The 22,197-nt window shown below is 29.4% G+C and overlaps 3 protein-coding genes and 1 non-coding gene across 5 annotated transcripts; 2 read left to right on the top strand and 2 right to left on the bottom strand.

The window, feature by feature from the left end:
* Positions 1-2,453: 2,453 nt before the first annotated feature.
* Positions 2,454-2,504, top strand: Bm15595. The gene has a single exon (XR_006227978.1). It is a non-coding gene; the product is annotated as a small nucleolar RNA Bm15595 (small nucleolar RNA).
* Positions 2,505-7,068: 4,564 nt separating this feature from the next.
* Positions 7,069-10,771, bottom strand: Bm6875 (Uncharacterized protein; the record flags this gene model as incomplete). The annotated part of the gene is made up of 11 exons (XM_001894211.2): positions 7,069-7,150; positions 7,400-7,584; positions 7,657-7,810; positions 8,009-8,215; positions 8,363-8,542; positions 8,840-8,979; positions 9,056-9,212; positions 9,343-9,488; positions 9,804-9,911; positions 10,183-10,323; positions 10,604-10,771. The coding sequence occupies 11 exons, from the start codon at positions 10,769-10,771 to the stop codon at positions 7,069-7,071; spliced, it is 1,668 nt and encodes a 555-aa protein (XP_001894246.2).
* Positions 10,772-11,472: 701 nt separating this feature from the next.
* Bm7110 (Uncharacterized protein) lies at positions 11,473-16,236 on the top strand (the record flags this gene model as incomplete). 2 transcript variants are annotated; one of them, XM_043075460.1, is made up of 13 exons in its annotated part: positions 11,473-11,560; positions 11,668-11,720; positions 12,745-12,904; positions 13,275-13,388; positions 13,626-13,718; positions 14,121-14,282; positions 14,521-14,628; positions 14,715-14,829; positions 14,985-15,107; positions 15,186-15,303; positions 15,443-15,523; positions 15,610-15,719; positions 16,041-16,236. In XM_043075460.1, the coding sequence occupies 13 exons, from the start codon at positions 11,473-11,475 to the stop codon at positions 16,234-16,236; spliced, it is 1,521 nt and encodes a 506-aa protein (XP_042931394.1). The 2 variants fall into 2 exon arrangements, with proteins under 2 accessions (XP_042931394.1, XP_042931393.1); XM_043075459.1 differs by having other exon boundaries at positions 13,290-13,388.
* A 1,334-nt stretch (positions 16,237-17,570) lies between these two features.
* Positions 17,571-22,025, bottom strand: Bm8928 (Uncharacterized protein; the record flags this gene model as incomplete). Its single annotated transcript, XM_043075461.1, has 6 exons — positions 17,571-17,674; positions 18,041-18,187; positions 18,790-18,922; positions 19,311-19,442; positions 19,796-19,949; positions 21,997-22,025. The coding sequence occupies 6 exons, from the start codon at positions 22,023-22,025 to the stop codon at positions 17,571-17,573; spliced, it is 699 nt and encodes a 232-aa protein (XP_042931395.1).
* Between the last annotated feature and the right edge of the window lie 172 nt (positions 22,026-22,197).

The raw sequence follows: 22,197 nt of genomic DNA on the forward strand, positions 1-22,197 counted from the left end.
GATTATATCGGCAAGTATTAACAATAAGTAAAGAAAAAATTGTTCTCTTTAAAGTATGGAAAGATTATATAGTTAATATTGAAGTCCTTATCATAAGATATAATAATAAATAAATAAAAATAACTACGCTAAAACTCAATATTAGTTAAATATTACTACTATTAAATAAATTTTTATAAATTTTATTAAATATTTTTTTGTAAACATAAAATTTCAAATCATTATCTTTCAATAAATGAAAATATTGTACTAAATGTTTTATAATTCATTTACTGTAATATGCATTCTAAAAAGTTTTCAAAGAGAACAACATTTTGATAATAGAAAAAGAAAGCGAAAAAATATTTTAAAAAATTAGAAGTAACTGACATTTCATTTCCTTAAAAATACTTTTTTTTTTCTCATTAATTAACGAACTTTATAGTTCTGAGATATACATTTTACCAATGAAACAACATAATAAGATTTTCGGGAAGAATTGCTCCCGGAGAATATCTCTAAAAACTGTAAGTAGGGTAGCCACAATATAACTCTAATAAAAATGACTATGACGAAAGTGATATTAGCATAGAATATCTATCAATTTTTTTATATCATAAAATTTAATATAATAATAAACAAGTGCTATTCTTATCTCTAATAGTTATAGGCAGATGTTTATCCTATCACTTGTCATTTTTTAATCATCTTAGTCACATTTCACTTCTTATTACATAGTGAGTGCCATTGGCTAATCACCTACTATTTATCATTCCTAATTATCTTAAATAATATAATTGAATTGAATAAACTTGAATAAACAAAGGAAAAAAGAGGAAAATCAAAAAAAGAAAAGTTATGTAGAAGAAAATTAAAATTTACGGTATTTTCATCTCAAATTATTGCATATCTTTGTGCACTTTTACTTTTATGATGTCATATTGAAGTTATGAAAAATTAGAGTTGAAAAGATTTAACGGGAAGAGAAGGTATTGTGGAAGCGTAGGTCATCAATAACTGAGCTGACGTTAACAATTTTCAGCAAATAAATGTTTCTTGAAAAAAACATTGAAAAAAAAAGGTAATAAAACATTAGAAAGATAGAAATGAATACAAATACGGAAAGCGCGTTTATCGCTTCAATTTATTTAATCATTTATCAAATAAATTCAACATATTCCACAGTTTGATTTAGTTATTTATCTATTAATTAAACCTATATTTTATCATATCTCACAATATATCCAATCAAATCGAATTTACATAAGAAACAAATATTTAATTAATTTTAGTTAGAATCCAAAATTAGAAAACCAAATTATGTTTATCAAATTTGAATCAGTTATCAAATCATGGAATAAATCAAATATAATATTTCTGGGAAGACTGAAATACTTCGCATTTTGTGGAATAAAGCATTGATTTCACAAGCACTGACTAAGAAATAATGCAAGCTTACCCAGTCTGTTGAGACTATCCAATATTTCACTCATAATTACCTTAAAGTAAAAAATATAAAAGTAGTAAAGAATAACAAGCCAAAAAGTACAAAGTTGAATGTTGATGGAGCGGTTAAGGAATCGATATTGCAATGAATAAAATGACGAATGGTGATGATGACGGTGGATATAACAATAATGGCAATATAATTATAATAATGATAATGATAGTGATAATAGTAATTAAGGTTCAAAGAAGGTAAAATGATGAAACCATGAGATGTTTAGTAAAATGAGCAGCACTAGTGAAAAGTAAGATTACAGGAAAAGAGATGAAGAGAAGATCAGTAGCAGGAAAAAGGAGGAGCAGTAGGGAAGTGGTGGCAATTCCCTAAGGTAAGTTGTTATGTTTAATGGACTACTGATAACTAAGTATTATCATGATTTTAATCAAAGATGCAATCATCACGGCCATTATCATCATATCATTGTTGTCGTCATGCGATTATTACTATATATATCACTGTCATGCATAAATGTTATGCATGAATGAACAAAATTTAGCACTACTAATTTTGCTAAATGGTAGTTATTTCCTTTCCATTTTTGCAGAAATTTAAAATTCATTAAATTTGAAAAAGGGTTGAAACTGAAACAATGTCGAAACATCATGTATTTTTATTTAGTGATTTTAGTGAACTTTATTGTAATTTAATAAAGAAGAAATGAATGAATCGAATTAATTCTTATTAGCAAAAAGTACAGTGAATGGAAAAACAGGAATTTTGAATTCAGCTGCAAATTTATTATTATTTATCAGTTATAGACTGATGTTAATTGTTTACTTAAAATAAAGTGAAGTTGAAGTTGTGTGTAATTATTGTATTTATTGCAGATATATCGTAATAATCTAATGTTTTTAAGATATTTCGCTTATATTATTTAATTTAATTAACAGTGCTTTATTTATAAATCAGTGATTTCAAATTAATGCCATCCTGAAAAGTAGTAAGTTGAAAGTTGGGACGAAAATAGATATCAATTAATTATGAGGAATACCTTAATCTGACCTTATTATCATCATGTACTAGTAACCAAAATATTTTCACTCAAATTTTCATCTCTGTAAGTTGACGAATGTTTCAAATTTAAATATACTAATTTACACTCGTTAAATGATAATAGATGTAATATCTAAGAAGATATTTTGCATAACAAATTTAATATATTTTAACATCATGAGATTTTGTTCAAATTTTTGCGATAATATTAACTAATATTTAAAGAAATATTTAATTATTATATAATATAATACCAATTTTAGTCATAAATCATAAGTACTTGAAGTTGAAACTTTTTAAAGATAATATATGCAAACAAACAATTTTGATCCTCGCATATTATTCAATATATGCTGCATGTGTCAAAGATTAATATCAAACAAATCGTTGAATAATAACCAAAATAATAATAATACAGCAAGTTGTTCTATTAGCTTAATTTCTTCGACATGAATAGTTTCGAAATTGTTCTTTTTAATTTGAATTTATTCGTTTTTTATTAAAGAGATCATGTAATCCAAGTAAGATACTGTAATTTAAGACATTTGCTACCATTATATATATCATCATTTCTAATATGCATTAACTTTATATTACCACGTTTAACCAAACAAAACATGACAATTGCATGAATCGTTTAAAATTAGAAAACAAATTTAAATCAGTGACTATTCACAAATCATCACTGACAAAAAAATAAACGATTTAAAAATCGTTTACTTTTTTAAATCTCTTATTCAATTATTCACTTTTATCAGAGTAAATAAAAAGAGTATAAAACAGCATTTACCATCATTTAAAATCATTAATAAAACATGAGAAAAAAAATTTCAATTAAAAAAGAAGCAATTTTTATTTACCAAATTATTTACATTTTTCATAAATATTATATCAATTTCGTCATACACTTTTCATAGGACATTTGAAATTGCTAAAATTTCAAGAAATCGTTTGTCAGAGCTTTGATCGCTCATACTCTCTCAATAATCAATCAACCGTGGAAAGAAATAAACGAAAGAAACGACATGTATGATAATAAAAAATAAGGTGTAAAGATTTCCTTCGTTTCCTTTTCTCTTTAACAACAAAAATAATAATTGGACAAATTGAAATACTCAGAAATGATAAGTCTATTAAGAAATAAACGAACTGAATGACAAATAACAAATGATAATATTGTCATTATCAAAAAATAAATAAATAAAAACTGCAAACAAGGAGGAAGAGGACAAAAAGCAAAAATTATCAAATAATTTTATTCATTATTTCAAATAAATTTTGACACATAATATTTGAATGATAGCATAATTATTGGTGACACAAAATTGTTGGTGTAATTTTATGTTCCTCAACTACATCGTTTCGAATTATCACTATTATCGTTTATCACTACTAATTGGTATCATTACTCGTATAACATCTGATGAAGAATGAATGATATTATTTTTATGTATGAAACAAGCGAAAACTCATTTTTGAATATTATATAATTCAAAAAATATAAGGAGTATATGTCACTTTTTCTATGATTTTTGCAGAAAAGGGAAGATGTAATTACAACGGCGGATAAAGTTATTCAAAAACTAATTTAGTATTTATAAATGACCAATTGATGAAGTAATTACAAATGTTAAGTAGTTATAAATGAAAAAAAAAAAAAAAACGAAAATAATCCAAATAATGCCACATTGCTCGGTACATGTTTACAACAAAAATCATACGTACAGCTCATTATATTTTATGGTGAACTTGTGCATTTTGCAAAGGTTTTACTTCACTAATGAAACATTTTGATCAAATGAGATTATAAGAAGATCTAAAGAATCTAACTTTATCACGGATATCAGTGTGCATTTCAATTAAGCAAAGAAAAGCATTAATTGTCCATACGATTTTATTATAAATTTCTTATAAAAATTCTTTAGGTTAAATGCATTGAATGCATTATAAAGTAATAACAGCCAATCAGAATCATTTCTAAAACTAGCTAGGTATACGATAATGCTTCGATCACAGAAACCACAAACCAGCTACGTATAGTATTTTAAAATACTTTAACAAAGAACGCTCACACATATGCGCAACACAAAAACAATGTAACATGGATGAAGCATTTTCATACTAATACCCCAGCACAAACCTAACGAAACTATGAGAAATTTAGCGAACATTGTTCGAACTCGAAGTTTTAAGTTGGCTTGCTAAATTTCTATTTGGTATCGGTAGGTAGCGATGTTTCTGTCTGTATAATTAAAATTTGTATTTTATGAAAATTAGCATGTGCAAATACATTACAAAAAATAGTGTGACCTGACCACTAATAATAAAAGAGAAAGATTTTTAAAAATCTTTATTGTCTGTAAGCAATAGTGTTTTTTGATACGGTTGTATTCATATCTCAGATAACTGCATAACATCTAACTATACAAACAGTCTTTCCTTCACAAATCATAATTTGCATAAAATGTCTTTTCAAAGCGTTTTTTATTAAACATAAAATTCACTTTTGAAACTTCGAGAAATGTCATTAATTTTTGGACAGCAAATTGATTAATATAAGCCCAAGAACCTACAAATTCAAATTGGAGCATGTAAAACACATTTCTTGACTAGTGTTAATTCTACTTTTCCAATGAAGTTCATTTCTAAACTTTAGACTTTTTCTTTCTTGTGGTTCTCATTACTACGAGAAAAAGTTATTTACTTATATAATTGTCATCATTGTCAACGTCCACAAACAAAAAAAAAAAAAAAAAAAATGATTTAAACATTGAGTTGCTTTTCAAATTTAACAACATTTTTTAACCTTGGATTTTGAAATCAGTTAGAAAAAAATTGAAATTTGCTTAGCATTCATTTTTTTAGCTTTTTTTTCTTGTTTCGAATAGCTATTGATTATGCAATTCATAAGACCAATCACGATTAAGCATTTTAAAAACTGTATTTTTGATGTTACACGTTTGTATTCCTATATTAAATCTAATTCTCCCACTTTTTTTTTTGAAAGTTTCCAGATTGATTGGCCAGATAATACCGGATCCAAATATACTTATCATTATATTATTCGTATTCGATGGATTTGTATCCTTTTTCTATTATATACTTACAGTAAATTTTGGTTAGAAATTTGGAATAAGTATAGATCGTAATTTCCACTAAACTCAAAATTCTTTTTTTTTTCAAGATGATTTATAGATTTATGGGACTTTCATGTGAATCAAACGCCAAAATCAGTTGCTGAAATGACAATTCATCTTATTTCTTGGACATATTTTCATCCTAAAAATAACTTTTACTTGATACTTTACACCAGACATGATCTTTTGTCGAGCAAATAACATCATTTCGACAATTATAAACTGAAAACAAAGTGAATAAAAAATTGGTGAAATAAAATACAAACTGAAATAAAAAAAAATTTATAATGCCTTATTATATTTATTATGCTCCCAAAATATCAATATTTAACAGCATTATAATGAATTATGTTCTTAATTACATCGTAATATATCAATAATATTAAGAGAGACTAGATTCTTTTAGATCTGAAAATTCATTCCTTAAATAGTAACTGTGTTAAATCTCATGGACAAATGACTACATCGAAAAATAAAAATAAAATTCAAAAACGTGAAAGAATGAAAAATGAACAATAAATAAATAAATTAGAACTTCCCTTTTGCTTCCTCATCTCTTATATAAATTCGATTTTCAATCGAAGAAAAGCAAAGATCGCTTGACTACAACTGACAAAAGTGAGAATCGTCTACGAACACTGTACAAACACACAAAGACCTACCTATAATTCCCAAGGTCTATTTTAATTATTACGAAGCTAACAGATGAAAATCACAGGAATTATCTAACGTAACTCACTAAATTATGCTGGTGAATGAAATATAACAGAGAACACAAAAGCTGATTTGTAGAAGTTAATAATAATACCAGCACAGCTGAAAACAGGAAGTGCACATTTTTGAGCATGAGTCCACTTGTAAATATGAAAAGGCGAGGAATCATAAATTAAATATTTAATATATATTCAGCAGTGTTATCAATAATAAAATACTTCAATACTATCCAAAATGTAAGATCATTCATGGGAAAACATTTCGTGGGTCACAACAGAAGACAAGCATTCCAATGCTCAGAAATGAAAAATCAGCAAAAATAACATCAAAATTGTCTTTCATGGTTAGATCAGGCTATTAACGTGACTTCCTAACAGGTAGTAAGAGTCTTCTGATGCAAAAATAAAATATATTACAGTACAATAAAGTTAGGGTGAATAATCATGTACAATAGCTGTATTCTCACTTCCAAAACAAAGTGTCATTTTCATCAGTTTTTGTTTGCTTTCAAATCGAATGAAAGCAAACAAAATTAAAATAGGCAAATCTATCCTTTTGTCTGCAAAGAAAGTGGGAATGGACATTTCTTTCGGAATCAGTCAAGAATACCCTCCATGAGAATTAAATCATAATTTCGAAGCATTTACACAGGAATTGAGAAGACAAAAGTAATTCAAAGTTAAAAATGAATTTATATATCTCAATGAAAGCGAATTTCGTTAGATCACAACACTTCTACTAATCGTTCAACGATGACATCGTTGAAACCTGCTGTTCAATTGGTGTCAAAGACCACTCCGAATAACACCGATGTCTTTCACTTAAAATTTGGCGCAAAAAATATCACTTCATGTGCAATATTTTGTATTGTAAAAAGAAACATGCAAAATGGCTCGAAAAAATTTTGCAAATGAATAAACTTCTAAGCAATGCTTCTGCACTCACTTACCACGCTATAAACTGCAAACTGCTACAACGCAAGTGATAATTTATGCAATGAAAAGGAACGGATGGACTAATTATTGCTTTTTTTAATATTAATTTAACTGTGGCAAGAAAATAAGCTTACAGATTTTGTCGAATTCGCAAACATTTAGGACATGGTTTTTCATCTTTTTGTCGTTTAATAGCACATCTCTTATGACTTAATGAACCGCATTCTTCACAACGATCCACATATGCAACTTGAAACGGGAAGAGTAAATCATTCTTTTCATCACAAAGTTCACAGACGAATGCTTGAGCACGGCAATGCTAAAATTATAAAAATTTGACTATAAAACAAATGACACGAAAAAGAACAGTGGACATTAAGATATAGTTAACCTCGCATCCTTCAATGTGATATTGTCCATATTGTACAAGAGGAGCAATGGTTCGAAAAAGTTCTCCTTTCTGTACATTTTCTAAATCTTCCACCGAGTAGACATCTGCATCTGACAACATATAATTCGGTACTGTAGAAAATGTGGCATATAAGCTGAAAGAAGTCTTTTTTGAAGAGCAGTACATCCAATAGTTTTAGCTTCACTAAATAGCATAATCCTTACAGAAAAAACAACAGCAACAAAAAACGAACTGCAACTAAAACTAATCAAAATTCATTTGTAACTGCAAAAGACACTCAATATTTCGTAGAAAACCATAAAATCATTAAAGCTTTGACATTAACGCTTACTTTCCATATTTTGTAATTGTTTCTTTAGCAATATTACAAAGTCGTATGTAAGACCAAATATGTACAAGCTTTATTCGTAATTCCCTAATTTTTTTCAATCGACGAATTCTGCTGTAAAAACGAGAATCAATCGCTGATACATTGATCACCGGTTGTCGATGGTTATCTAATAAGAAACGATGTGCTATATCGGATACAGGATATTCTCTGAAAAATGCAATCTACTGTAAATAGAAGCAGCCCTTCGCATTCTAAGATTGCTCAAATGACAGCTTACACCTCAAAAAACTACACTGCTGAATATCTGAATCTATTAATTCCTTTGATTCCCGAATGATAACTAAACAAACATACTTAAAATTCCACTGATATACAATGCGTGCTGGAATACGACTTCTTGCACCTTGATGGCAACGCTGACAAAATACTCTGCCGTAGTAATCACAATAACGCATTCGACGACAGTATACTTTAGCAACTTTAATACCACACCCACCACAACGATATTGCTGTTGTTCAAGAAGCTTTCGCACACTGCAAGCTACCGAAAATGAATAAATTTATAAATCAACAGAAACTCGAAGAAAAAATTAAACATTTTCTCAGATTCGGAAAATTCAAAAGCCGCTGTTGAAAACATGTAACCAACCCAGTCAAACTGTCCAAAAAATTTATTAAAACTAGCAAAACTGTACAATAAAATTAATCGGCAGATATTATCAATGACCCCACAAATAAGGCTAAATTCGTTTTGGTCTTAAGAATATAGTAAAGCATGTTCAATAGCAATAAAATACATTATTTATAGCCAATCAGTTCTTAATATAAAACCTCTGAAGCTCTGGATGAAGCTGAAAAATCCACTGCTTTCTCGGAGGCGCCCAATTCTCCGAACCACGAAAAAAAATTGGTCGACCATCGTTACCTATTTCATCGAAAAATACCGCTATGTCATTAGGCATTGGAAGAAGCTAAAAAAAGTAAAACTACCTTACAATTATACAAAGCATATATGCAGAGTAATATAAGAAAAAAGAGAAAAAGTACCCTTTGAGGTGCTTGTGCATAAGAAACAAGCCACTGTATATCGGCAGCTGAACGTGGTTTGTAAGCCGTTGAAAACTGCTTGAAAAGTGAAGATGCGACTGCTTCAGCAGAATTTTCACAAATACTATCATCGTCAGCTTCACTGCTTCTACTGGACCTAATACATGGCATTCCGTGAGACAATCATTCAAAACTTCGCTTATCAAACTGGAAATCGTTCTAGAAAAATATTTTATTTCATACCAACAAGAGATCCATATAATGAATACTGCTAGTTTTTCACTTACATTTTCTTATCCTCGCTGTATGGTAAATCTTCAGCAGAAGCACAGAATACTGATGGACCAGCAATAATTTTTTCTTCAGTTTGTTCAGAAGAATCGTCAACAACCGAGTCCGAAGAAGATACTGCCAATGTAGGACATGAACATGTCTAAAAATCACAATTTTTCTTCCTGACTCTACCTCACGTTCAAGTACAACTGATAGTGAACTGAATGTAAAGTCTTAATACGATTCAGTTTTCTTAGGCCATCATGTAACAATTGTCAACTTCACCAAGTTATACTTTTCAAGAGATATTGCTTCCAGCAGCTATACTTCATCCAGATAACGCTCAGTACACTGCATATATAAATTTACCATATGGTTAAATTAAAAAAACTAGATAATTAGAGCTAATAATTTAACGTAAACAACCATAAAAGATTAGTCGAAGATGCTTCATTTAATTTTCACGAATACCAACATTTCTGGCTTGCGCAGTGAAATTCTGTTGATTTTCGACCATTGCACGCCATTGCATTTGTTCCATAGCAGCAATAAGCACTTCACTCAGATATAAATGCATATTTTCCTAAAAAAATCTAAATACAGTTATTGTCGAAATTTCTAAGAGAATTGCAGAAAGGAAACAGTTTCAAAGATTTTTCTTGGAATTAAATACGCTGCTATTTGTTACAAAGAAATCCACTGTTCACATGTGGCTTACAGTGCATAAGAATTAAAACAAGAAATAAATAAACATGGGGACTGAATGCCGATAAATGAGACATGTTTCTTTTTTATTACCACAGCAAGATTAAGGCCTCCCACATAAAGCGGAACAATAATATGTAAAAAATCACGCGTTCCAGATCCCTCGAAATCTCCAGATCTTGTTTTCGTGACTCAATGAGGAAACGCTTTGCATCACCCCAACTTCCTCCAACTCGACTATCACCCATTTCACTATCATTCAGAGGCAATTCCGATGCTTCTTCTGAACCCTGTATCACCAAAGTGCTTATCAAAAATCTACCTCGAAAAAGTAGAATTTTCAAAGACTCAGGTTTCATTTAAATGTATTAAAAATCATTACTTGAACTGGTTTTTCAATAATTTCCCTCAGTTGAAAAAAAAAAAAAGCCATTTCAAGTTTTTAACATATAAATATGAAAACATAACCTAAAATAAAAAATTACTTCTTCCAAAACTAAGACAAAAGATAACAGTTACAGAATGATGGAATTTGAGAAAGAAGGCAAAATTGTAAGCAAACAAACAAACCGGAAAATAATGTGACAGAATACTGGGATAACAAATGGGCTCGGAATGATGTCGCCGATGACTGCTGCCTTCCTTTTTCAAGTTTGAGATCTCTTTGGCAATCATGGCATATCTTGCACATTCACGATAAGTCACATCCATTGTATTATGTCGCTGGATTATACCCATTTCGGTTCTGAAATTTTTGTCAATAACTTTAAAAAGTTGAATAATTTTGTGTGAGTCACATTTTTCTGCTTACCTCACAAAGAGAAAAGTCATATTTAACACGTACGTTACGTACGAAAGCATACTTCTCACCTGTGCACATCAATAGCGAATTTGATTCAATCGCATGCGTCTATTTTGCTAGCTGGTGTTCCTTCCTTTCTTTTTCATTGGAATTTTTATGTTATAAATTATTTGTGAACAATTTCTTTGTTACAGAGTTGTATAAGTTGTATATATGTACAAGAAATATTAAGTCGTCGAAAAATTAGTGAAAGTTCGTACGCTAACTTGATTTATCCATTTTTAAAGAGTGGGATTTTGTAAATTCTTTAATGTCATTAGTGTAAAATTTTTAATGTCCTACTTAATCGTCTCTGCCAGTTTATCATATGACTCTCTCTCTCTCTCTCATTTGCTATCTGATGTGCTGTTATAATCATACATGCATTTTTTTGTCGCTTAACACCATACTTTTTCCTTACTGAAATTGTCACGTTTTTTTTACAGTGGTATTCCTTGTAAAACAAGGTATTCTGTTTTTTGTATGTCTTAGACCTTTACCACAACAGCTAGGTCAGCCTTATGATGAAGCATAAAGACATTTTTGGATTTTCAATATTACGTGGTAGTAAGCTATAACAATTAATGTTCAGGTAGCTATGGCGTCACTGGTGAAGCAGTTTATTGATTCGCTAGATGGACAAGTGGTTGAACTTCCTGATATTGAATTAGCCGATCTTACTGAAGGTATGTACTTTCTGTGCGGTAGCAGAGTAAAAGGTCCTAGAAGTGTAGTGCGTCTAGGTAGATCAAATTTTATATATTGCATTATCCCCAGTGTTTTTGTTTTTTAGATTCAGAGGCTACCTGGGCACAAAACAAAACAGAAAACGAGCAAACGGATCAGGTAATTTTTGATCATTTATTTCTTTCATCATTTATTTCTTCTTTTAATTACTAGAAAAGACACCCAACAAAGAACCAGTGCCAATAGCATGCAATCCCAAAACTATAGCATCCAGAGAAACCTCAGACTGACTTCCAAACCTTAAAAGTGGATAGGAAGTTCATCGCCAATAAAAAAAGATTGGTAAACCATCAACAGCAACAAATCATCAACAAAAGTAGACATAGAAGATCTATCTTTTATAAAGAGAAATACCTAAAAAAGACAAAAAAAAGACGCAAACATTAAATAATTAAACAACATAAAACCAATAAAATTTATAACAGAACTCAAAGAAGGAAATTCTCTCAGCTATGTTAGCACCAATAAAAAAACAGGAAAACAAGTAGCAATCTTTAGTGAATCGTCGAAAGAAACACCATGCACATAAGGCAATCATAAACAAAAGCCACAAAAAAAAAAAAAAAAAAAACAGTCCCTAATCTTAAAGTATAATGAAAATGAGGCTACAATGTTATAAGTATCATGTAATACATCGAACCTAGCCGCTCTCAAAATTAAATTTTATGCGAATAATTTTGTGAATTTTATAAGTTTCTCGACCCAATGGAAGTATCTTTTATTGATGATCCTCTGTATATCGAATACTCTATGCATTATGTTTGACGAGAAAAACATATACATCTGACATATTACAGTATATTGAAATGTGAAGTTTGACTAGTTTATTTGTTTACAAGATGTTAATTAATTTGATTGTTAATTGTTATAGAAGAAATTTTTACTGATAATATGTTAAATCTAAAACACTTGATGTTTTTGTTAATGCCGTTAAGGGCGCTGTCATTGTGTTTACCTTTCTTAAGAATTAAGAATGTGTTTATCCTTCTGCTGAAAAGTATCTATGGGACCAATTCGAAAATGTGGAACCAAATACATTTAATTATTTGCTAGATTTTAATAGTAGGAATGACAAGAAACTCATAATGTTTCGGAATTTCATCAGTGGATGACCAATTTTCAGATAGAATTCTTGAAACGACGAATAATTGCAACTCAAGAACTAGGAGATGAACGTTATGTAGGTCAGAAAGTATCATCGAAAAATGTTTTTACTGGTGGTAGAATATCCGATCTAGCACACATAAGATTTGATGCAAGCACTGGGGTCAGTGAAAATCCAGGTTAGTTATTTCATCTAATTTGAATTCTTTTGAATTAGTGGAAAATAAATTTGTTTTAGCTTATTAGCTATAAATCGTTTGCTTAGCGATGAATGTCTGTAACAGATTTAATTAGTAATGAGTATTTGATTTGTCACAGTTATTTAGTTATGAAATTCTCTGATTATTCTATCACTTGAACTTTGTAGTCAAATCTATTATTTCTTGCTTTGTTTAGTACATCAGTAAAGCTGGTCATATGCTCGTCATTTGCGTACTTATGACTCGTCCTTTAAATTAATAATATTTGTGTAGGATATATTGCAATATTATCAGCTTGATCTTTTTGTAGATGTTTTCGTATAGATGATCTAGAAAGCATCTTTTATAGATGAGTTTCATACAGATAATCAAAAAAACGAGGAAGACAGCAGTGATAGTAATAGTATTGGCAATAGTACTGATCAAGAATCATTTTCTGCTAACGATAATGTTGAAAGTGAAGGTATAAATTCGTAAGTATGAAGTTTAATAATGCATGAGACAACCGTAGAATTGAAAATACTCCGTTCAAAGTATTGTACCATCCATTTAATCCAGAATTATCATTATTTATAATAGAAGTTTTCCTCTTACCTTTAAGGCAGTGCTAATGTGAAAAGGTTTATACTAAATTTTTTTATATTAAATATATTATTATTATTAAATAAGTATAAGCGAAAGTTTAAGCATGATTTTTTAGAGAAAGAAGATTCTGAGCTTTCGCAGTCGAAGAATAAGAATGTTGTTGCCGACGGTGTGATAACGATCTCGAATGATACGCAACGTGGGAAAGGTATTTTTATTATTTTCATTTGGAGAGAAGTCCAATTATGTTATAAGTCAGCAGTTGTTACTTAATGATATAAACAATTATGACCAATGTTGCGACTAGAAAATTTATAGTTTATAACTTTGGTATTACTGGATAGAGTCTGTAAACTCGTAAACTCATGAACATTTTCCGTCTAAGTTCATTTTTTAAAGTTTTTATCCATTTAAGCGATTTTTTCTTTTTCGATTTGTTAACCAATTTAAAAATTTTTGATAATAATGACGCAGTGTGCGTTATTATTTTAGGACAGTAAAATCCGGACTCATACTGATACTCTTAAATAAAAATCTCTGGAAGCACAAGGATATTTAAGCTATTTGTTTTACTTCATATTCATTTTTGAAAGTACTTTCTCAATTATAGCTGAAAGTGTTCAAAAGCAATTGATGATTTGGGACCGATTGATGCAGTTGCATATCCTGTCACATGCAGCACTGCGAATATTCAATCAACTTCCAAGAGATCAACTTGCCAAAAAGTTGCTGCAGTCAGCAGATCTTGACACCAAAAAAAATTGCAGAATTAGTACAGTTTAATTCTTTTTTAGAAAATTCTTCATGGATTTTCTCGAACAAAAGTATCTGAGAAAGAAGGCTTCTGGAGTAGTTTCTTTTTTTTTGAAGAAACACAAACTAATTACTCACTTTCCAGTATTCAGTTTTCTTTTTCTTTTTTTTTTTTTTTGATTATTTTTTAGGATTTTCATGGCTTAATTTCTTTTTTAAGAAGTGCAAAAAAGACTTTTTGGAAAAATTATTTTTAGTGCAAAAGAATTTGGAACAACTGAATGAAATATTTACGACAATGGAAGATAAACTGTTAAAATCAGCGAAACAGACGAAAGGCTTTTCTGACGACAATTGTGGAAAAAGTATGTTCTTTAGAATATTTATTTGAGATGCTTTTGATTTAGAAATTTCTCTCTTTTTTAATGGGTACATACTAATCTGTTTTCAGGAGTCGAAAATTCAGACGATGAAGAAATTGAGAGTTTGATCGACTGTAATGAAGAAGACGACAGTGCAATAGAATCTGATACTAAAGAGAGTGAGGGAGATTCTGATATATGCTTGTCAAATGCAAGGCAAGCTTCACCGAGTTTTGTAATATTGTCATTTCTATTTCCTGTTGGTAGACTTTTAAACTTTTAGTCATTAAAAAAGTAATACGAGAATCGAACTTCACTTGATATAAAGTTGGAAACAGCTGAATAAATATTTCTTATAGCATCACACAAGATAACGAAACAGTGAATCGTGATCAGCAGATCTTAGGCAAAAGAAAGAAGCTGATGCCGAAAGAATTAACGAAGGAATACGAAAAACGTCATGAACGATTTGCAGCATTTCAGTGAGATTAACTTATTTCAGCAACGCTAATTCATAGGTTTTATCATTAATTTCTAATCATTTCAAAGTCACTGTTTAGATCATCCACATTATCAAAATGGGACGAACGAACAACGCTGAATGCTATCGGCATAATAAAAAACAGGAAGAAAGATTTCAGTGGTTTTGAATCTGTTGTGCTGAAGCAGATTGAACAGGTAAAATACTTTTTTTAAGGTGGGATGCACCTTTTTTTTTCGATTACTTTTGGAAGTGGTTTTTTTAAACCAGCTGATACATTCCAATCAATATGCATATTTCTTCTTGAGGCCGATTTTGGATATTAATCTTTTTTAGATAATGAATGAAAAACACCGATTATTACGTAGAACTCAAATGAAGCGGCATGATGTTGATCGAATTGGAGGCGTTGAAGGCGTAAGTTTGCCAAATTTTAATTTTTTTTTTTGTCATCTATAAATAATTTCTCTCGAGGCTTATTTAGACTTAATAATTGGTTCCAGAATGATTACGATGCAGAAATATTTGACGACGACGATTTTTACCAACAGCTACTAAAGGAACTTATTGAGAGGAAGTCAGCTAATGTGGTTGATCCTGTAGAAATGAGCAGGTAAAAGATTCTTGGCAAAATTTAATAAAGCTATGTCACGTTTTGAGATATTTATATCATGTAATGGTTTCTATAACTTATTTAAATATACTGACTTTCAATTTTAATCAAGGAATTAATTCATCTGCTTTTTATATCGTCTTTTATCACGTCCCTGTATACACAGTATTCTTTTTAAGCTTTCTTTGCTTTTTTAGTTCATCTTTTGGATCAGATTTCGCTACATGTACTATTTCATATAGAAATACTTAATTTTAGCAAAATTAACTTTACTGTTCTTCATATTGTAATTGGCACAACTGCTCATGTATTTCATTTAAGGCAGTGGTTAGAAGTACAGAAATTGCGACAGAAACGGTCAAAAAGAAGAAAAGTCGATACGAAAGCGTCAAAGGGTCGTAAGATACGATATGTAGTAATCCCAAAACTGGTAAATTTCTTTCCATCGATGGCTGAAAAGGCAACATGGAGTCATGAAAAAAGAAATCAGTTGTTTAAGTCTTTGTTTTCCTCATGATAACATATATCTCACTTTTATAAAACATTCATAATTTGCTTGAAATTTACCAACCATTAATTGTACGCTATATTTGGTGAGCAAATAAACGATGAACATATTTTTACCTACAAAAAAAATTATTTGAGTAAGTTTTGATATGGTCAATATTCGTAATCATTCCGAGGATAGGAATAAGCTTTCCCTTTCCGTTGGTTGAAAATTCGTTGCCAGAAGTGCAGTTATTAGGCTTATTTTTCACTACCTCTTAATAGTACTTCGCCATTGACATAAAATCACACGAAATTCGGAATTTACCTGGCTCATCCACAAAATTTGACCTTATCATGTTGCGAAAATCAGCGAATGGCTGATAGACATATATCAGGATTTTTAGGCAAACGGTAATATTGTCATGTGTTAATCAGTAAGTTGGAAATAGTATTAGTTTGAAGATTCTATAAAAGTTTGATGTTATGCAGTGCAGGAAGGATCTGATAGTTCACTTCACGAATGACCGAATTCCTTCTTTTGAATCCTTTTCTCACAAATTATACGTATCATCTTGAAGCAGTTGTGTCAAAATTGATTTTTTTTCGTTTAATTTTTTTTTTTTGACATTTTTTTTTAAAAGGAAATGATCTCCTTGAATTCATGAAGTGGTAATCCATTTAATGCAATGTTTTACGAATTTTGGGATGCAGCATCACCTTCACCATTTATTTTTGAGAAAGTGTTGAGCTGATATAGTTGGAATGAAAGTAAAGCAGAAGTTAAATCAAGGTGGATTGTAGAAGAACTGCAGGAGTTCGACGAAGGTTCACGTTATAACATATGTTATGTAAAGATTCAAGACGTGATAATTTAAGTAAAAAAATCGGTGTGTGACAAATTAATTCATATACAAGCAACAACCATATATGACTGAAAGGGTAGACTGAGCTTTTGTAAAATATAATGAATGAGTGAAATCGTTAATTACGAACACAGTTGGGGAACAATAAGTGAATTTTGTTGGTTTTGCTGATATATTGCTGTCTATGAAAATAATCAAGGATTCCACCAGCATATTTCCATTTCGAAAAATCAATTTTATCCTGAGAGGATCAAATTTAAAATTAACTGCAAGATCTTGTTTCTTTTTTTTTTTAGCTTGTGTACATATGGTGTGTCATGTGACAATAAATTTCTTATTAACTCGGATGTAACGGGAAAATTTTAATAAAAGCTTTGAGTTTTATCAATAATAGATTATATTAGACCGAGATTTTCACTTCTCTTAAATTAACTTTTCAGACATCTTTGAGACTTTCTAGATTACGCAAGTGGTGCTAATTCACACTGGATTTATATTATTATACAGCGAGTAAGTGTAAGGCAGTTGATGAAATTATCATAAAATATAAGAAAATGCTGATTTTGGTAATACCCTTCGATGTTCCTCCTTTTCGCATATCATCTGAAACATTCTGAGCTTTAGTTATATAATATTGAAATTTTACTTTTATTAAAATTATTTCGTTCTAATTGTGTTTTCGATACATTGCTTTATTTTAGTGGTTTCCTTTCCCCTAATACTATAATTTAGAATTCAGCCAGGAGTTGACCGGTCAAACTTTAAAACTCCATTTTTTTTCAAATTTCAAAATGATGTTCTAAACACCAAGATCTTTAGATGTTATACGATTTATATAGAAATTAAAAAAAAGGAATTTTTCTGAGAAAAACTTTAATTTGTGTTTTAAAGGAATTTACAATTTTTTGCTACACCATATACATTTGACTGATTAAAAATTTTAATTTTGATCAAATTTGTATAAGCAACCATTTATCTCTATTCTTTTTTTGTTGCTTTGTTTATTCTGAATAGATTCGCCAAGATTCGTAAATATCGTCGTTAAAGCTTTCGTAAATTTGCCTTCGTTTAAAAGTTCCTGCTGTTCTTTGATTATTTTTTTGAAACTATTAATTGCTAAAAATCAAATTTAAATTTAATGACTGAAGAAGTATGTTTAAAATATTTTTTCCTTAGCATTTATAATTTATATTTTCCTACTTTTAACTGGTGGATATTTGATATCTATAAACAAACCCCACTGAGTATATAGGTACCGTTCAATCTACTAATAACAATCAGATGTTTCAATTCATCAATAATCTGATTAATTAGATGAATTTAAAATAAAAATTGAACTATTGTTCAGGAATACTATATAAATTGTGAATGCAAATAGTTATAAAGGGATGCAATGGACTGTGGGGAGAGAGAGAGAGGAAGAGAGGTGAATCTTCACAATCTCATTTAGAACCTTCTACTGAATTACGAACTATGTGTCCCTGATAAATGATATCCCGTCTAGATGACAATGCAAGGTGATCATGTATTGGCTACAATGATGGTCATTAAATTATTTTTATTCATACTCAGCTAACTCCTCAGATTACCTTATTGATTCAAATCATCTGATTAAGTAATTCATTATAGCATTCTTATGAAATCTTTATCAGCTTGATGTTATATAATTGCAGTTGAAATAAAAAAAATTAATAAAATTTTTGGATAAACAAACAAACATATGGGAGAATTCTCATCGGCTGCATAATACAAGTTATGGTCATTGGTCGAAAGTACGAAAACCATTGATTTTTTACATTGCTCATCAATAGCCCAAAGGGTATTCAACTGATGTGCTAATTGCTCATTACCCTAAAAGCTTTCATATTCGCTTGTTTTACATTTTAATTAATTTTTTAGCAACTTTAACCAGAAAGTTAAATAGATTTGCCATGACAAGGTTCCAAATTTATAGCATTGGCTGTAAGTTAAAACTGTTGAGATTCAACTTCATGCTAGCAGTATCAAACTTTTTGATATTAAAAGCTAAATTTCATCACTAAACCCTAAGTTAATACTTGGAATATTATGCTATTTCCAATTTGAATTCAGGAGAGAAAGAATAAAGATAAGTGAAGAAAAAAGCACAGAACAAAAATAATCATAAGCTGAGAACTTCGAAGAGAAAAATGAAACAAAAAGTTTAATTGTTTTCCAATGAATTTTGTTCATGAAAAAATAGAAAATTTTTGATGGTAACCTGTTTTGTGATGAATAAAGTAGCATCAACACCTTTTGTGGTGCAAAAGTCCGCACTTTGATCACCCGAGGTTCGTTGTGACAGTTGAAGCAAATCATTGTTCAGTCGATATCTTTCTTGTTCGGTAAATTGCTAGAATATTTTTTACAATTTCCATCAGGATAACGCTTAATTAAATATCTTCAAGCTATAGCAGAAAGAACAAAAGGATAAAAGGAAGGAAATTGATCAGAGATGATCATTTGTCATTTTTAATCACTTCATCGATTTCGTTTTTTTATTTCACGACTCATTTCTTGAATGGACTATTTGTCTTATTAGCTATGAAGATATCAATATTTAAAAAATGATATTTTACAAAGTCTAAGCAATATTATTTTTGATTAATAAAACTTCCCATTATTGTCTCGAAAGATATTTCGAATAAGTTTTAGGAAGTTATTTCGAGTAAGTAATTAAGCAATAAAAAATTGAATAAAAATAACTTGATCTGGATCACACACATATCCTTTCGATTTTAGCCCACAATCACTGTAGCCATTAGTACGAGGATTTGGAAAAGTATTCACTGCTTGTTCTTGAGCAAAGCAAAATTGAATGACAAGCAATAGCAGTATTAATAAGTTACAATGCCACATTCTGCAAAAACTTACAGCAGTTTTAACAAATTAATTAATTTATGAAATAAATATCTAAATATTAAAATCATAATATATTAATATCTACTGTTTAGTGATTTTGAATAAAAATAGAAATTATTTAATACAGCTAATATAATATTCAAATTTGTAATTTTTTTGTTAAATTTTCTTATAATTGCTTTTTGCTGTTGATATTTTGAAATGCTAAATGAAAAATGGCAAAACAAAAAGGATGATATCACTGCATGGATGAATGCCTAATATTTCAAATGATTTTCTGGTATGAATGCATGTTAGTTGTATTAAATGAAACGAAATATTTGAAGTGGAAAATAAAAAAGAAGACGGAAAGGTAATGTAATTAAGAAAAAAAGAAAATGTTCATTTTGTTCATTCTGTCAAATCAATGAAAAATGAAAAGAAAGAGAAGAAGGAAAACAGTTAAAAACAAAAGTTAGAAGGAAATGACTGAACAAAGACTTCAATTTGTTCCTATCTGTCCTACTGATATTAGGAAGAAGACTTTGTTATTAAAATATTTAACAGAACTGAATGTAGTATATATGTAAAAGTATGACGAATTCAGAATGCAATTGAAGATATCTCAAGTGATATAGATTTTTAATTAAAAACTGATCAAAGTGAGATTATCGCAGTTTTATTTTAAACTAAATTATCACGAAATCAGATAAGGTGATGAAAGTATGCTGATGAATAGTTGAGTGCAGTGAAGTGTCATTGATTGTAGAGGAATGATTGAGAGGAGCATTCCTCTCTAATATAAACCTGCACTTATTCGTCTCATCTTTCTATCAAAATAAAATCATATAATTCTTTTTCAATATTATTCTTTTTTCTGCACTTTTTTTTTCATTTTTATATACAAATACGAGGAGAGATAACCTTTATTATTCATTTTTATTACCACAATGTCATCAGAAAATTTTGCATTGTTAAGAATAAATTTGAAAAATAATTGAAATTCAAAAAATTTTACTGCCGATCGATTCAGCTGAATATAGGTGGCTAAAATGAAGTAAAAGTGAATGTGAAATTGGAGTAATGATAAGAAGGGAATTGCAGAATTTTTGAATAAATTGAATTTTATTTTTTGTAGATACAAACACATTTTGTAACTTGTAATTTTTGCAATAATTTAGAATTTGAATTAATCTAAAATTTATTGATTAATTTAAGTAATCTATAAAGCATAGAAAAATATCTAAAAGAAATGATTGGCAGCGAAATTGATCCCACTAGTTAATAATTAGTGATAAAAAGTGCCGAAAACAAATGGTAACTCTCCGTAATAAATTAATCCCTAGAAATATCTGATAGCTAAGGAATAATAGTTGTACTAATGACTGAAAATATATCTTAGAGAACTCTATAACGTTATTGAATTTGACTTGACTTTTTTATGACTTGTTTCCACTATTGCTAGGTTTGACTTTTTTCTAAAAATTTTTTTATTGAATCTTTATTTGTTAAATCACATTTCAGTGTGACACATTTCAGTGTGATTTAACAAATAAAGATTCAATAAAAAATCTATGAGATTTGACTTTATGCTACATTAAGTCTCTATGAAGATATTAAATTCCATTTAAGATTCATTCGCAGATTAAGATTTTTTGAATTAGTTAAAAAGTCTGAAGTTTCAGCTCGGTGATAAATTAACGAAATTACAATCAGACGTGAGTTCCTTGGCAGCATATAAGGATGTCTTGTTTTTTCATGCATAAATCCAATTATCTACATATATACATATACATAAGTGTAGTAAACTGTAATATGAAACAAAATTATTCATTTATATTTCTTTATATGTTAATGTCATTATTTACAATTGTTCTATTCATACATACATATATTTAGCAATAGATCTGGGAAATACATCTGACTGGCTAATGATTTTAGCCAAGATTTCATTGTTAGTTAAATTTTATTTTCGAAGGAAAAAAGTAGAATGGGAAGAAAAGCAATGGCATGAATCCATTTTTGGTCTGTTAAATTGTTAGATGAGAACTAATTAACGGACTCACAGTGATGTAATAAGAACAATGTAATCCATTTGCTAAATTCCATCACAAACAGACACTAAATGATTTCTCCGCATATTTATCAATTAGATTGAATACATAAGATGAAGAGAAACATAATTTTTCATACTGATACTGTCAGAATAACATAATTCTTTGTGAAACAGAATATTTGGGATATGAAGTTGTATTAGCAAACTGAAA

The sequence above is a fragment of the Brugia malayi genome (genome assembly GCF_000002995.4).
Source record: "Brugia malayi strain FR3 genome assembly, contig: Bm_v4_ChrX_scaffold_001, whole genome shotgun sequence".
In the NCBI taxonomy this organism is placed as follows: domain Eukaryota; kingdom Metazoa; phylum Nematoda; class Chromadorea; order Rhabditida; family Onchocercidae; genus Brugia; species Brugia malayi.